We start from the raw sequence: 16,956 nt of genomic DNA, 5'->3' as shown, positions 1-16,956 counted from the left end.
TAACAAAGCAGTGCAGGAAGAGAGACACATCCAAGATGAGGAGCCTCTCGTTCACAGCAAGAGGTTTAAAGCACTCTGAGTTTGCTCTGAGCTCCTGAGGATGCCCTTGCCTCTCACCTCTTCTCTGGGTACAGGTAGGAACACAGCAAGGGGCTATAAAAACTGCTGTGCCAGGACTTTTCTGGGTCACATCAGCTCCTTTTCCTCCCTCACCAGGCAGAGAATTCACTCTGCTTAGAGCACACAAGGACCTCACCTGAATACTTCTTTTGTCTTCTAACCCAAGTGAATAGCAAATTTCACCTAAGCCCTCCATTTGAGCCTCGAGGACGTGGAAAGTTTATTTTCACCTCATTCCACATCCACAAGGGACCAGACAGGCTGCTGCAAGTCACAGCCCTGACACTACCAAGTTTACTTACAGCTCATCCCAGCACACTCTGCTTCTGTGAAACCCAGGGAAATTTTTCTAAAGCTCATCAGGCACAGGGAGAAAGAAGTGGAACCAGGGGAAAAAAAAAAAAGAATCATTTGATCTCCACCTTCAGCTTGAGGAAATTATCATTTCCAGCATGTTAGATCCTACCTGTAGCCTCATCAAGCCTCCTGCTTGCAGCTGCTCTTGCTGTGTGCAGGGAAGTCTCTATTGTGTGCAGAGATTCCCTTTTGTTTGATGCCGAGAGGATGTGAGACTCTTGCTGCTGCTGCTGCTGCCAGACTGGCACTTCAGAGGGATGTGAACCCCAGCAAAGGCCTGCAGACTCCTCCTGGCACCTTTGAAGTACTAAAGTGAGGACAGAGAGGCTGCACCAGGCACCTGCTGCTCCAACACTCCCGTGGGGAGCTCTGAGAGAGGTTCAGGCTGGCCTGTGGCAAGTCCTGACCTTGATTATTTGATTTTTCCTCATGGAAACATCCGGAGCTGGCAGGAGCAGCTGTGCTCCCGAGCTCTCAGCACCACAGCTGCTTCCTGGGAAGGAGGAAAAGCAGGAGCTGGAGCTTTCCTGGAGTGCCACATCCCTGTTTAATGCTCCTGCTGATGGAGGACCTGCAGTGTTGCTGATGGTTGCAGTCCTGGACATGGATGGTTGGGAAGAGAACATTCCCATCATCCAGCCTTGCTTTTAATCCCAACACTGTTGCTTCAAACATCTCCCTGGCTGTTAGAATTTAAAAATAAAAAATATTGAAAATAAAAATAAAGATCAAGGATGTGCACAAGGGTGCCCTGGTCACCCTCCCCAAGCACTGGGTGTTATTCCCTCCCCTCTGACAGTCAGACAAGCTACAAAATAGTCTATGCACTCCTCTATTTGCATTTTTGGGTTAAGATTTCTGTGGAATCACAGAAAACCTTCCAGAGCAGTTCCCAAACCAGCTAATTCTCGAACATCACAGAGAAACTGAGCCAGATAACCTTATTCTAGCCACCAAACAGAGTCACACAAATCTAATTCTATTCATGGCATTACATTTTACATTCCCCATGGCATTACACTTAGGCTGGCCCAAGTTCTTTGGCTTTAAGGGTCATTTTCTGCTTCTGCCAGGGGAAATCACAGCCAGTCCCCAGAGGAAGGATGTGACAGGATGAGTGTGGCAGGGTAGGGCCCAGGGGTCCCATCACAGAGCCTCGCACTTAAACCAAAGCAGCTCCAGTTTGCCCCTCCTGGGATCTAAATAACAACATCCCTCAAAGCAGCATTTCCTCACTGATGAGCAGGCAGCTCTCATGCTCCCCTCAGCTGCCTCAAGGGAACCTCCCAAAATCCCAAAATGCCTCCAGTTAATTGTTTAAGGACTGTGCTCAGGAGCAGAGCATGTTCTAAGGGAAAATTGGGGTTTGTGCTCCTGCAGGAAGCTCAGTTAAGCCTTGTCTGTGCTCTGTTACAGTCAGGGCATGTTGGGATTCAGGCCTGGCTCACATCAGGTCCTTGCTGAGCACAAAGAGTGGGATGGATGAAAGGCTCCTGTCCCACTGCCTCCCTGGCTCTGGGAAGGACTCAGCACATCTTAAATATTGAGTTATCCAGCAGCACCAGAGTGAAATAAATTGGATTGCTTCAGGTAAGGGGGTTTGATCCAGCTAAATAGAAATCATATTAATCATATTAATCCCAGTGGGAGACACGTGGTGCAGGAGTGGGGAACAGGGCAGGGGTGCAGAGCCCTGGGCCTCCTGCATGGCAGCTGAGAAAACCTAATTATCTTTGCTTCCCTTCTTGCTTAAGGTTAAGGTTAGACAATGAAAAATTCCGGCACTGGGAGTGATGTGGGAGACCATTTGCATGATTTTAATTGCATCATTTTGAGCCAGGGCCTTTTCTGGGGTAAATGGGAGGTGATTTACTGACTTCCCTCAGCCAGTGCCCGCTGCCCTCAGGGCACAGAAAGCACAAAGGCAAAGATGCTCCTGCTTCTTGTGTCCCTGTGCAGGAATCTTCCCACACCAGCTGGGAGGTTTGCCCAGGGCTCCCTGGGAATGATGCTGCCTTTCCCTCAGCTCTCCCTGCATCCACAGGCCTTTCCAAAGCCCCTCTTCCAGGATGGTTTGTCTGGCAAACTCCAGAGCTGATGGATCTGGCACAGGGCAATAAAAACACAACTGGTGTGACCACCCCAAATCTACTGCCTGGTGACCTCAGAAAGCACAGGACACACTTTGCTCCAGCAGCCAGGGAGCTCTGCAGGGATGGATCTGGCTCTGCTGGGATGGATCTGGCTCTGCTGGGATGGATCTGGCCCTGCTGGGATGGATCTGGCTCTGCTGGGATGGATCTGGCCCTGCTGGGATGGATCTGGCCCTGCTGGGATGGATCTGGCCCTGCTGGGATGGAAATTCCAGATGCACAGTCACAGCAGATGTAGGGCTGCAGAGCCCAGGAGGGTGTGCACTGTGCTGACTATTAATCAAATCCTGCTTTTAGGCCACAAACTTTACATTGCTTTGGACAAGACATATTTCAAAGTGCTTTACTTACCTAAAAACAGCCTCCAGAAACTGGCCTACACCTTTTTAATTTTTTTTTTTCTTACTCAAAGCCCCATCTGTGGAAGCAAAATGCTCTTCAGATGGTCAAACAGAAGGAAGGAAAATCTCTTCCCATCCTCTTTCCTCCTCTGAAAAACACCTCCATGGGGCACCAGGGTGGACAAACTGCTCTGGAGTGGAAAAGGCTGCTCTGGGCAGAAACATGAGGACTTGGGACCTTCTGAGGAAAAAGGAGATGAAGCAGAGGGCAGGCAAAGGCAGCCTGGCAAAGACTTACATTCAGCTTTGGCACAGATGAGGCAGGCTGTGGTGCAGTTAAAGAAATTCAGGATTCCTGCCACGGCCACGCTGATGTCGGTGTTGCTGGGGTGGAGGTTGAGGGTGGTGAACCTCTGGAGCTGCAGCTTCAGGAACTCCTCTGGAGCCACTTTGAAGTGAGGAACCTGAGCGTGGCGAGGAGGAAAGAAAATATAATTAAAGAGGAAGTAGAAATAAAAACAAGTAAATCTGTGATAAAGGGCCTGCGGTGTGAAACTCACAGCAGGCAGAAAGTGGAATATCCCAGTAAAACTGCAGAGGCATCACTGGAGTCAAGAGGGGAGGCTGGGATTCGTGCAGCAGCAGAGGAAAATAATTATCACAGCAACGGGAAGGAGTGGATCAGGAAAAGTCTTGCTGAGCCACTCAGCGAAAGGCAACGGGGACTGTGATTACAGCACAGGAAACCTTCCCTGTGAGTTCATCTAATTAGCTGGGGCACTAATTGTAGCTGGGCCCAGCCTTCGTTTGGGAAGGATGCTGTGCAGGGACACGGGATCATCCAGCCCTGCCTGCTGCACGGAGGTGCCACCAGGTAATTAATTAGCAGAGACCAAGGCAAGAACAAGATGACCCCGTGCTGGCAAGGCTGGCCAGAGGAGGAACAGCTGCAGCAGCCAGAAGCTTTGGGCATTTCTGATCAACAGGAGGCCAGACAGGGCTGGAAGCACCAGTGCTGGCCTTGTCATTGATCCAGCAGAGCAGCAGCTGGAGCAGGATGCTGCTCCACGGGGAATTTTGGGAGCTGGGAAGCTGCAGGGTTCTCTCTGAGGTAGCTGTGCTGTACATCCTGCAGACCAGGGTGGACGGAACGGGTGGGCAGACACCCAGATCCAGCCCAGACGCTGCGGGCTCAGCCAGATAAAGAGAGGCAATCTTGTTTTTCTTCTGCCAGGCCAATTATTTTGGAAGAAACACAAGTCAGAGAAAGGGAAACATCTGCCACAGCTTTGTTAGCTGTGTCAGGTCCTCTCTCCCTCCATTATTGGTCCTTCCGAAGCCATCAGCCCCTGTCTCCCACCTCTCTCCTCCTGGGAGAGCCTGTTAGCAGCCCGTGATGGCTGAGCAGTGACAGCAGGAGCTGCTGGTCAGCAGAGGGGAAGATCAGGAGTAATAAGCTGCTCTCTGCCTTGATTCCAGCCCTCAGCCCTCAGCCAGGGAGGGAAAGGTGGATTCCTGTAACCAGAGCAGCTCCTGGCACATCCTGATTGCTCCTGGGAGTGACCCAGACCCAGCCTGGGACTCAGAGAGAGCTGCGGGCACAGGGGAAAGAACCCAGCAGCACACCAGCTCCCAGAGCTGAGCACAGCCCTGTTCAGCCCCTGCCCTCAGCCCCAAGAACCCTCCTCTCCTTTCCAAGAGCTCTGCTGGGTGCAATTCCCCTTTCTGGATGGGGGAAGGGATTCTTAGGGAATGAGAGGGGTATCACAGGGTCCATCCCCCGGAGCATCAGTCACTCCAGCCTGTGCCTGGGGACCCTGCTCCCTTCCCTGAGGGGTGGCTGTAGGCACAGGGGGCTCTGGCTGGGCTCTGTGTGACCAGCTGATGCTCCTGGGATGTCAATCCCATGGAATTCCTGCAGGTTTACATCGCTTGGAGAGGAAAAACATCTGAGGAGGGCACCAGCACTCACCTCTCTGAAGAAAAAAATAAATCAGGACATCAGAGACTCAGAATGAATCTGGATTTCTGAGGAAAAACACTTGCATAGTTGCCCTTCCTGGCATGGAGCACATGTCCAGGACATTTAGCAAGAGAAAACGTTACAAAACACCCCCAGGAGACCCCTCCTGCTGCAGCCCTGTGCATCAGGGCTAAAAGATCCCTTCCATCTCTTCCACGCTCCAGGAACACCACCCAGCACTCATTTGTGAATGCAAATTATTTACAGTGCTCAGTCCCAGCCTCCTCTCCTCGAAAGCTGGGCTCCAGAGAGAGCCACTAAATGGCTGAGCGATGTTTGCTGGCTTTAAAGGGATGAACTATGAGAAGAGAACTCAATTTCTTCTCCTGAGTGCAGCGCCAGATCAGTGTAGGATGGTTCGAGGCTCATAAAATATTAAATCCAGCACATAGTCTGGACACAGATAAAAAAAAAGGGGCTGAACTGGATGGAACAGCAGTAAACATAAAGCTTGTGCAGCAAGTGACAGCAGGAGCTTTGGGGTTGCATCCATCAGGACAAGCTTTGGGGTCTGCAGCCTGCAGTCAGTGGGGCTGTGCTGGTGATGAAGGTGAGGAGCAAAAGGGGTTGCAGAGATAGAAAGGGACTCAGAAAGGGGCAGCAAAGGGAAAAGGAAAACAAAATCTGTGCATTAGGAGGAGGGGTGACAAACCAAGCTGTCCACTCTGATCACCACCAAGGAACTGCTCCGCTTACCTCTTTCTCCCCACAGATGTTGCTGATAATGGAGCTGGAGGCTGGGCTGGAGGAAGGTCCCAGGACTCCCACCACGCCTTTGGGGAGAATCTGGCACACTGTGGGCATCAGAGAGAAGGAACAGAGATCTGAATTCATCCCAAATTCCAGCAGACAGCTGTGTTCACAGTGCCTGCTGCACTCAGTAAGGACACAGCATCATCTCCCTCACACAACACCCTCTGCCATTTCCATCCCCAAAATCCCTTTATTCCCCCTGAAGCACTGTCGCCCTGCCTGTGGCACTCTCCATCTTCCCCCAGCCTTTAAAAAACCCACCTAAACTCTTCCCCAAACCCCAGAATTTCCATCCCTGACCCTCTCTTGTACCACCCCCAGGACAGAAACATGAACTAAACTTTATGGAAGATGCTACACACAGCAGTGACCTGGCTTCAAAGCATCAAAGAGACTTGCAGGAATTTCCCCCCTCATCTTTGCAGAGTTCAGTGGTAAAAATAAGGATTTCATTGCTGGTTTTCCTTTGTTTTGTGTTGTTTTCTTCCTGGCAGTAGTTAAATCTTCTGGCTCCCTGGCACCAAGGTTAGCAGAACCATAAAAAACACCTGACAAACTGGAGGAGTTAAATCTCTTCCTGGGTTAAACTGCAACCCATTTTTTTTGTGGTCCTTTTAATTCACAGCACAAATCCAGCTGAATTTCACTCCCAGGAGCAGCCCAGCTGGTGTCACCTCCCTGCTGCCATCCCCTGCATCGCTCAGAACCCTTCCAGAGCAGGAAAAACCTCTTGAACAGGAGGGTGAGAGCCCCTCATGCCTCAATCCCTGAGCTCCAAAAGCCTCCTGCGAGCTGGCCACAGCTCCTTCTGCAATGCCAGACCTGCCTCAGCATCCACACACATTCAGCTTTTTCCCCTAACAAAAATTTGCTCAACTGGAATCTTTCTGAAGAAATTGGATACTGAAGGGGAGGAAGGAGGCACCAAAAGGGAGAAAAGAGGCACCAAAACTCTTATGACTGCATCCCAAAGCTGAGATTTTAAAGACAGGCACTCTTCAGTATCAAACCTGCCTCTTCCCTTGGTTTGCATCTCAGAGCTGCTCTTGTGAGGGGTGGGAAGAGTTACTTGAGCTGGAAAAATTCAAATCTGAGCACGGTTTTTGGTAGCAAAGTGAATTCATCATCAAAACTGCTGAGCTACAGGTCAGAGCAGGGGTTTTAGCTACTTTAAGCCTTTAAATCAAGGCTGGAAGTGGAAGGAAAGCTCGCTGTGCTTGGGGTGGTTTCAGAGCAGCAAGTTTGGGGTTGAGTGTGGGGTTTGGGAAGTGAACATCTAGTTCCAAGTTTTCCCAGAGAAGCTCTGGCTGCCCCTGGATCCCTGGAAGTGTCCAAGGCCAGGTTGGACAGGGCTGGGAGCACTCTGGAAACTGTCCCTGCCCATGGCAGGAGGTGGAACAAGATAATCTTTAAGGTTTGTGCCAATCCAAACCATTCAATGATTCTGTCATCTCTGGCCTTAGACTCCTGAAGACTGGAATGAGGCCCAAATCTCATTTCATTTGTCACTTTGGGGAATTGGTTTTGCTTCTCTTTTGAAGGAAAAGCTCCTAATCCTCCCCAGTCCCCACTGATTGCTCTGACTTCTTACAGAAAGTGCTCATGAAATGCAAACATCTCCTCTTGGGTTTTCCTTCCTCCTGAGCTCCCTCACCCTCCAACAACTCAATCTCCTACAGAATGAGGGATATTTTTCTGCAGCATCTTCAAAGGGATCCAGGGCTTGCTTTTCCTCCCTGCTTAAAAAATTTACAGGCACTTAAACCTCTCCAGAAGATCCTTTTAAATCAAGAGCACCAGCGGTTTGAAAGCTTTGCCTGCTGTCTCAGCAGCACTCATCAGTCCCTCTCAGCTCTGCCATTCAGCATCCACGAGGAAGGAGCTGCTTCAAGCCCTCCCTTATCCACAGGTCACCAGGACAAAGTTTCTGGGGAAAATTTCGTTGTGCCGTGCAGGGGAAAGTTTGGTGAGTGGTTTTCTTCTCGTGCCTGCTAGCAGGAGCAAAAAGTGGGTTAAGAAGCCATAGTAATGGAGTTGTAACAGCTGGAGGAAGAAAAAGACCTGGCTTATCACTACCAGGGGGAAACATCCATGAAAATGAAGGAAAATGAATGGAAACAAAGTGGAAGTGCCTGAGGCAAAGGTTTTGACCACATTTGGAAAGCCTCTCTCGTAATCCAAGCACATTTCCTATTTCAGAGAGTTACCTGATGCTGTCAGGTCTCCACAGAGAGAAAAGGCTTGGCCTTGCTGCTGCCATGAGCGTCCAGACCAGCACTTGCAAGATGTGGAAATGTTGGTCCTGTACCCAAAATCCATCTGTGATAATCACAGGGACTACAGCTGTGGATAACTACAGACCCTGTGCTGCTCAAACCCCTTCATACTCCAACCCCTGGGCACCACAGAAGCTGTGAGCTGTGCAGAGTGCTTTGTGAGTGCTGCAGGCTCCAGCAGCCCCCAGTTTCTGTCCCAGTTTCGATGTTGTTTAGAATTCAGGGGTTCAAGAATGCTGGACATGGAAGTGGCATCACTTTCAGAACCTCTTTACCACAGGCACCACTGAGCATGCTGGATCAGGTGTGTTCAGGGCACAGGGACCCTCATTCTGTACATCAGGGCAGTTTCCAATCATTTCCATGAGAGTATTTGGGAATTAAGTCCAGGTTTGGACACTTGGGACACAGAAAGATATTTTTTAAAGGAAGGCTGAACTCCAAACTTATCTCTGAACATGAAAAAGCACAACAAATGAGTAGCTCTTGATGATAAATGTATGCACATCCCCTCAGACATGGTCAGAGTGTCTTTCACTTCCTGAGATCCCACAGCACTTGGAAAACATTTCCATGAATCCTCCCCTGTTCAAAGCAGGGCTGAAAGCTCCCTCCAGAGTGAGGATCCACCCCTGGGGCAAAATCATCTCTTTCAGAGCACTCAGATACCTGTGCAGGGTTTCAAACAGAATGCACAGCAGATTCCTGGCTCTAATTCAAAATAAACCAGCAGGGAAGGTGTGGAAATACCTCAGCAGCTCCCTGATTGCCAAACACAGCCAAGATCTCCAGAGACAGGGACTGGCCATGGGATTCTCAGAGAGAAAACATCAAGTGCATAAACAGAAGGGATTCTAGAGATGCTCCAGAAGCATCCCTTGTGCTTCCTGACCTGCATCCAGAGAGGTCTGGAGAGGCTGGGGATGCCCTGGAAGTGTCCAAGGCCAGGTTGGATGGGGCTTGGAGCAACCTGGGAGAGTGGAAAATGTCCCTGCTCATGGCAAGGGGTGGAACAAAATGATCCATAAGGTCCCTTCCTGCCCTAGCCATTCCATGATTCCCTGATAACCAGAGCAGGCTGAAACATGAGATCCTCCAAAGGAGAGGGAGAAGTAAAAACAGCACTGAAAGGACCCTTTGAAAGGGCACTTTGAAATATCAGTGTGGATAAATGAAAATCTCCAGTTCTCCAGCTGCCTCTCGCTCCTGAGCTGCCCTGGGATGTTTGGATTCACAACAAAGAGGAGCTTAAAAGGCACCCGAGGCCAGAGGGGACAGGGTGACAAGTAGGGAAATCTGTCCTGCCCAGGCATCAAAAGGAACAAGGTGTTTTAGATAGAGACATGATTAAACAAGTCATTTTGGAGCTGCACTAAAGGAGCTGCAGCATCAAACACAAAGGGAGAACAGGTTTTCCTAGAAACACCAAAAAAAAAAAGAGGCTTTGCACACAATTTATCATTGAAACCTCCTTAAAATCACACAGGAGCAGGCAAGGTTTGTGTTCATTTCTATCTAAATCTGGAATAGCAAATTAAGGATGAATGTGGTGGACTGACTCGGATTTTACCAGCTGGAGCAGTTCAGATTTTGGGGCTCTCTTACATTAAAACACCTGGGTCAGCCAGAAGGTAAAATGGGAGAAAAACAGCTCCAGAAAAAAATAAAATAAAATATAAAATAAAATATAAAATAAAATATAAAATAAAATATAAAATAAAATATAAAATAAAAATCTTGACTCCCCAAATAAAAACCTTAACTCCCCTAAATTCTTCTTCCTCTTCTATGCAATACATGGTGTAATCCCAGCACTCCTGGATCTGACAGCTAAGCATGGAGCTGTGATATTTAAGAGTGAATCAAAGAGTGTGAAATGTGAGAACAGTATTAAACAGCTGTAAACAGCTTTGCAGTCACAGGTTAAAACATCTCAACAGTTTTTATTAATATTGTGTGTCATAACAAATACCAGCAATGTATTGAAGCATTTGAAAGCCATGAAAGCCTTGAAATTTAAGTTTGAGGATCTGATTTTCCTCTGCCACCAGGATAAATCAAGAATAACATCAGTGACATTAATAGCAGAGCCATACAGAATCCAGATTATTCCTTTTCTAAGAAAAGCTTCCAGACATTTTTTTTTCCCTCCGCAGAAAAGGCAAATAACACACTGCAAAATTCACCAAAATCAAGTCAATTTGCTCCAATTGCTACTCTAAAAATCCAAGTAAAGAAAACAAAGGAAATCACCTCAAGGTGGAAACTGGAAATGGGAGATGCCCTTTCCTCACTTGCCCTGTTTCCAATTTCTCCCCAAACACAACATTTGCAGAAATCAACAATTTCTTGCATAATATTTCATTCTCAGCCAATTAATATTCCTCTGCTGGAGAAACCTTCCAAGAGAAGAATTCCTGAGCAGTGTCACAGGTTGAAAATAAGGCAGAAATCTCTCTCATGATCCTTACAGCAGCTCTGGGGTCACTGAAATCAAGTCTGCTTCCCAAAAAAAGTTAAAGGCCAGGAATGCTGCTACAAGCAGGATATTTATGAGAAAGGAACAAAAATGGAGCTAAAAATGCCACTGGGTTCTTTAAAGACAAAGAAGGCTCAGGAAAATGAGGAGTTCTGTTGTTTTCCAGAAGTCTCACAGGGAGATTTGGGATATTTAAGGGACAAACTGGGAATGTGCTTGGAGTCAGTCCAGAGGAGACCACCAAGGGGATCAGAGGGATGGAGCAGCTCTGCTGTGAGGAAAGGCTGGGAGAGCTGGGCTTGCTGGAAAATAAAAGGCTTTGGGGTGACCTCATTGTCCCTTCCAGCTGAAAAGAGGGAAAGGGAAAGATAGAGAGAGACTTTTTACAGGGGTGGAGTGACAGAGCAAGGGGGAGCGGCTTCAAGCTGCCAGAGGGCAGGGATAGATGGGACAGTGGGAAAAAATCCTTCCCTGGGAGGGTGGGGAGACCCTGGCACAGGTGCCCAGAGAAGCTGCGGCTGCCCCTGGATCCCTGAAGTGTCCAAGGCCAGGCTGGGCTGGAGCTGGATGCACTTTAAAGTCCTCCCAGCCTGGGATTCTGGGATTCCATTCAACCCAGGCAATTCCCATCCTTTCTGCAAGGTCTGGCCAGGTAAACTGGATCTGCCCTAATGCTGTGCCAAGTTAGGGGACAACAGTGGACAACAGAGATGGGGAAGACCAGGAAAATATTTAGAAATGGAGGGATCCAAAGCAGTGGAGAAGTTCTGGATGCAAGTCCCTGAGCTGGGTTTAATCCAGGCTGCCTCGAGGGTGACAGGCTCTATAAATAGAGCCCAGGTACTTGCTGAGACGCTCTTTATTAACTGCACACTTCTATAAATAATGCAAACGCTCGTTCAGGAAATGAAGGAGCGATGTGCTGATCCCACAGCCCCACAGAGCTGCTCTGCCAGCTCACCTGGAGACCCCTGAGCACTGCTGGGCAGAAAACCCACCAAAACTCCATGAAAAAACAGCCAGTCCCAAACCACAAGACTCTGCCACACTTTTTGGGGATACCCTGCAGATCACACAGTCATGGAATGCACAATCACAAGGAAACGAGCCTAAAATCCCTATTATTTAAAATGAATCCTCCAGCTTTCTCGAGCCAACTGGCAATAAAAAATTATAGACCTCCCTTGAACTCTAAAGGTCGGCTTGAAAATGATTCTAAAAGGAGGATTTCCTACTCCAAAGGCTTTTCCCTCTTACAGGAAAAAAACACCAAAGACCTTTAGGTTTCCTTTCAAACTGTGGGACCGTGACCATCAATTTCTTTTTTATTCATCAGCACAGAACTGGCATATTGGGCATCCAGAGGAACAATCCTAATAATACCTAATAAAACCCTAAGAACAGTTCCATTCACGGATTTTAAAGTGACGTGGGAAATCTGCTGCTCTTTGGAAATCAGCTCCTCTTCATCCTCATGATTTCAAACATCACTTGAAAAACTTCACTTGGTGTAAATAAATCTGCTGCCAATCTCGAGCTCCAGGAAGAGCTGTCATGTTTGCTGACACACAGGATTCCACAGGGTTTCAAAAACAACTTAATTGAGCCCAACTTGCCTGAGAGTCTCTTGTTTGCTCAGCATTAAGTGCTTGACAAAGGATCAGCATTACCCCTGTTTATTGACAGGCAGATTAAAGGAAATTATTTGTCCCAAGCCACTGAGTGGTGGCAAAGCTCACTGGGGGCAGGGATCCTCTCAGTCTGGATCGCACCAGCACATTTCATCCACCTGGAATGAAAACTGCTCTGTGCAAGGCGCAGAGATGGGTTTTTTCCTCCCTGTTCCTTCTTGACTGGCACAAAATCACAAGTTCAGTGTGCCAGACAGCTCCTGGGAGGAGAGCTGGGCTCTCTGGGGTGGTACTCACTGGTCTCTGCCGTCTCGTACTCGCTGTCCCGCAGCAGCTCGAAGATGTCCACCTCCACCCTGGCCTTGCCCGCCCGCTCGGGCGCGCGGTTGATGCGGTTCTTGGCCAGGGTGATGGAGAGCCTCTCCCCTCTGCTGCACTCCATGGGGTCATCCAGGATGGCAGCTGTGGGGGGAAAAGGTGTTGGCACGGGTTAGGTTTGGGTTCTCCTCTCCCCTCCCCGTGCCCACACTCGCTGATCCCTGCAGGAGCTCTGTTTGTGCTCCCGTCAGCGCCAGAGCTGGCGCGTCCCCCTTCCCACACGCGGCCTTTCCCGCTGCTTCTCCCACTCCCCAGGTCCTGCCAGACAGGTGGGTGGTGACATCTCCTCAGCAGCCTCTGTTTTACCTGCTGGAATGGCACAGCACAGCCACCCACACTGCCAGGCTCCCACTGCCACACGGGCTGGCTGCTCCCAGAGGCACAGCCAGCTGGGAACCCCTACAAACCCCAGAGCCAGGCACTGCCTCACACCCCAAAACATCCCCAAAAACCCTGGCTGATTCTTTTGTTGAAGCATTGATAGGGAGCTGAGAGCTGGAATATTTCAGGAAGCACGTGGGCAGCCGTGGGTGGGGAGGGACAAATATTTTTCAAACAGAACGCTCTTGACTCTTGAACCCGGCTCCTGGGGCTGCCCACCCAGGTCTGTGGCAGGTGGAGGAGGGGTATGATCTTTGTTTTCTGGGGGGAAGGCAAAAAGGATTCAGGAGTGGAGCATTCAGGCCAGAATTCCATGAGGAGTTGGCATCTCAGAGTTGGCATCTTATCCTTGCTAACAGGAGGTCTCCCCCCAGAAGGCAGCTTTGCCATTTGATCTGGGGAAGAGCAGCGCTGATGCTCTGTGTGTGCATTAAAAAAACACCAATTCTTGTCTTTCCTCTCCAAAAAACCACTCCACAGGGAGTAATGCCATTCAGGACTGCTCAGGTGCTGGATCAGGTGTAGGGGAGCAGAGCAGGGATTAGTGGGGCTCTGCTGGTTTGTGACAGGGAAAAAGGGAACTCCCTGGAGCAGCCAGGGTGCTTTGCTGGAGCTTTGGAACCCGTCCTTGTGCTGCAGCAGGTTTGAGTTGGGGTTGTTTTTGGTAGGGAAAAGGATAAAAAAGGATAAATGAGCTGGGAACTGAAAGCAAGCCCATCAGGGAGGTATCCTGAGTCCTGAGAGCAAGGCAAGAAGGACACACAGGTGTGGAAGGCAGAGCTGGCTGGGACCAGGCTCAGAGCAGCACGGGGATGCTGAGCTGGAGCCGGGACTGAGGGATCCACAGGGGCCTCTCTGGAAGCTCCTCATTGCTCCCACCACCCTTCACTGCCACAGGGAGTCTCCAACACAGCCCAGACCCCCCTGCCTGGGGCCCAGGCACCTTCTGCTTTGGTTTTCCTGCCCCTAAGGCTTTGACCCAGCCCCAAACCTCTTTTTCTCAGCCTTGCCCTGCTCATCCCAGTGGGATTTTTTCTCTCCTGGCACAGGAGCAGCTCCGTGGCCCTGCCCTGCCCTAACCCCAGCAGGGGAAGCCCAAAGGTGGCCCACACCAGCCAGATTTACTTCACATCCTGATAATACTCAAAAATCCCTTCTGTTCCTATCTTTCCTCAGTTTTATGGGAGTTAAATTGAGTTCATCTTAAACTCATTATGCAACAAAAAGGGTTGTGCTTTCCTCCAAGGCCAGAAGCAGGAGTTTTAGGATATTAATATGGCTGATGACTTCTTTTAATTAGAATAAAGCTGGGAGAACAATTTTCCACAAACTCCACTTTTCCAGGAGAGAAGCAGAGGAGAAAGTTCTTGTAGAAACTTTTCCTGCAGCCCTGCTCCCAGGGAAGGGTAAATCCATGTGCTGAGCCTGATGAAAATCACCTCATGCAGCTCCTGCTCAGGTGCTGACTCTGTGAAATTAAAGATCAGCAGAGGGGGAGTTCATGTCAGCATTCTCAGATTCATTAGTTTCTAATTTAAAGCTTCAAAATCTCTAAACTGGGGAATGTTTTCAAGTATTTTCCTAATTGGCAGCTTTCAAACAAAATCCATTTCCACTAATGTACAGTTAAATGATTTCTAAATATAAAAATAGTCAAAACCAAAGCATTTTGAATAGTTTCCTCAAGCTAAGCAAAAAAGTTTGCACAGAGCTTTTTTTTAATCTCTGTTCAGGATGGGATTTTCTATTCTTATTTTTGAGAATCTTGAAAACTTTCCTGAAGATGAAGAAGGAAAGAGAAGAAGGGAAGAAACCCAAAATAACAACAGCAAACTCTTTTACCTGCTCAGCTCTGATGGAGTTTGAACTTTGGGAGCAAACACAAGAGGAAAGTGCAGGTTTTGGAGATGAAGGAATTCAGATGAAGAGCCTGGACCCAGGCTGGAAGTGGCAGCAGCACTTCCAGAACCCAGATCAAATTCCAGTAGAATTTCCAGTGTCCCTGTGGGATTTAGGATAGGAAACCAGCAAAATGTGCTCATTTTGGGAGACTGGTTACTTTAACTAAATATTACACCAGCACCCCAGGACTAGGGAGGTAATGAGGCTGAACTAATCTTTATTTATTAAAGCTGGAGGATGAAAAAAGGTCATTTAATGTTTAAAAAAGGTTGGTTTTAAAGCTTCATGGCTTGGGACACAGTGCCAAAGCTCATCTAATAGTGGCATCATTAAGTATGAACGAAAATCTTTCCAGAAATTCCCTTTCATCCCTTCCTGTCTATTAAACAGAGGAAGATGCATCAAGTAAATCTTTAATCCTGAAGACTTACAGCAAAGTCTTTGAACTTTGTTGCCCTCAAAAATCACTTCTGTCTTGCCCATCATGATAAATGTCTCTGGTCTAGACTGCTTCTCCATGAATGATGAGATAAACCTTGCAGAGGGAGCCAGGAGCACCTGGATCTGCAGGCTCAGGATTTCCCAGGCACTGAGTGAAGCCAGCCAGGACTGAGCTTTTCTCAGGAAGAACATCTCTTCCCATGGGATGTTCCAATTCTGTCAGAAAAACATCCCTTATGTTGTAATAATTAGCTTTTTATTCAATTTACTCGGATTTTCCATACTAAATCCACGCTCCAGAAGCACCAAACCAGGAGAGTTTATCCCTTTGGAATAACTGGGTAATAATCAATCAAGGTTCAAGCAACAAGTGACTTCCCCTGCAAAACTCCATCAGACACAGATTTCAAAGGCAATGCTCAAAGTTAATGATTTAAGAGCAAGAAGCAGAAAAAATAAAGGTATAATTAGGAGCCAGAGAAATGCAAGGGGATGGGACCCTTCTGTGAACAGAAGGAGGTTCAGGAAATGGTTTCCCCAGCAAGGCTGAGTGCCAGGTTTGAGAATGTTTCTCTCCTTAAATCCCTCTGAGAAAAGCAGATTTTACTGACTGTCCTGCAGGGAATTTTCAGCCATCAGGGATGGAGGACAAGGAGGAATTGGTGCTCTGTGCTGAGCCAGGAGCTGCACAAGGAACAGGAATTGGTGCTCTGTGCTGAGCCAGGAGCTGCACAAGGANAGGAATTGGTGCTCTGTGCTGAGCCAGGAGCTGCACAAGGAACAGGAATTGGTGCTCTGTGCTGAGCCAGGAGCTGCACAAGGAGTTCCCTGTGCCTCCTCCAAGCCCCACATCCCTAAGTCCACACCGGGCCATGTGGCTCAGCCCTTCCAGCCCTGAGCACAGCCAGCTGTGACAGCAGATGCTCAACCCCTTCTGCCTCTCCAGGGGGAGGAAGGACACTCATTTCTCACCCCAAACAGCTCAGTTGTGCCTCTCTGTGCCACAGCAGTGTCCGGGGGCCTGGCAGGGCTGTCACTTGTGAGCTCCCCGAGCTGCAGACAGCTGTCTGCCAGAGCTGGGTGAGACACAGCCATCATCTGATTCAGTGCCCCAGCGCTGAAATTCAGTCCTCACCACCCTCAGCTGGTTCCAAGCAGGGCTGAGGAAGCAGAAAAGGCTCCAGCTCCATTCCCCAGGGCCCTGTGGCTCCCGCAGCGCTGCCTGCCCCAGCCAGGCTGCCAACAGATGCACTCTGACAGGCTGATCCCACTGCCAGCCAGCTTCCACATCGCTCCCCAGCTCGTGATTCATCCCAAATCTCATGAAGTCACATTTTTATAACAATAACAGGGAACAGATGCCACTGTGAGGATTACACACAGCCACAACAAACTGTGTGCAGCTGACCTCTCCTCGTTCACGGCTTTTTTTTTTAATTTACATTTTCTCACATGCTTTTTATACCTTTGAAATGTAAAGTCATACTCAGAAACATGATTTTCATCTCAAGGCATCTCTTGAAAATGTAGATTTAACACAGCAGTGGCTTGGTAAACAGGATATTTCACTGTTCATAACCTGTCCCTCCAAGTGAAAAACACATAAAGGTACCTATAATATTTCCTAAGTGTCCCAAATGACAGGTTAAGATCACACCTACAACCTCCTCTGATTTATGCTGTAAACACAGCCACAGAATCACTGATGTTGGAAAAGACCT

General features: G+C 48.7%; 1 protein-coding gene across 1 annotated transcript in view; it reads right to left on the bottom strand.

The window, feature by feature from the left end:
- Positions 1–16,956, bottom strand: part of GRIK4 (glutamate ionotropic receptor kainate type subunit 4) — a 112,556-nt gene that overhangs the window by 52,974 nt on the left and 42,626 nt on the right. Inside the window, exons 2-4 of the mRNA XM_033519702.1 lie at positions 12,431–12,595; positions 5,691–5,788; positions 3,270–3,435 (exon numbers count right to left, since the gene is read on the bottom strand). Coding sequence (XP_033375593.1) covers positions 3,270–3,435; positions 5,691–5,788; positions 12,431–12,595 — 429 coding nt within the window. The remainder of the gene's footprint in view (positions 1–3,269; positions 3,436–5,690; positions 5,789–12,430; positions 12,596–16,956) is intronic.

The sequence above is a fragment of the Parus major genome, chromosome 24 (genome assembly GCF_001522545.3).
Source record: "Parus major isolate Abel chromosome 24, Parus_major1.1, whole genome shotgun sequence".
NCBI classification, from domain to species: domain Eukaryota; kingdom Metazoa; phylum Chordata; class Aves; order Passeriformes; family Paridae; genus Parus; species Parus major.
Note: the sequence above shows the minus strand (reverse complement) of the source record. Positions and strands in the feature narration are given on the sequence as shown.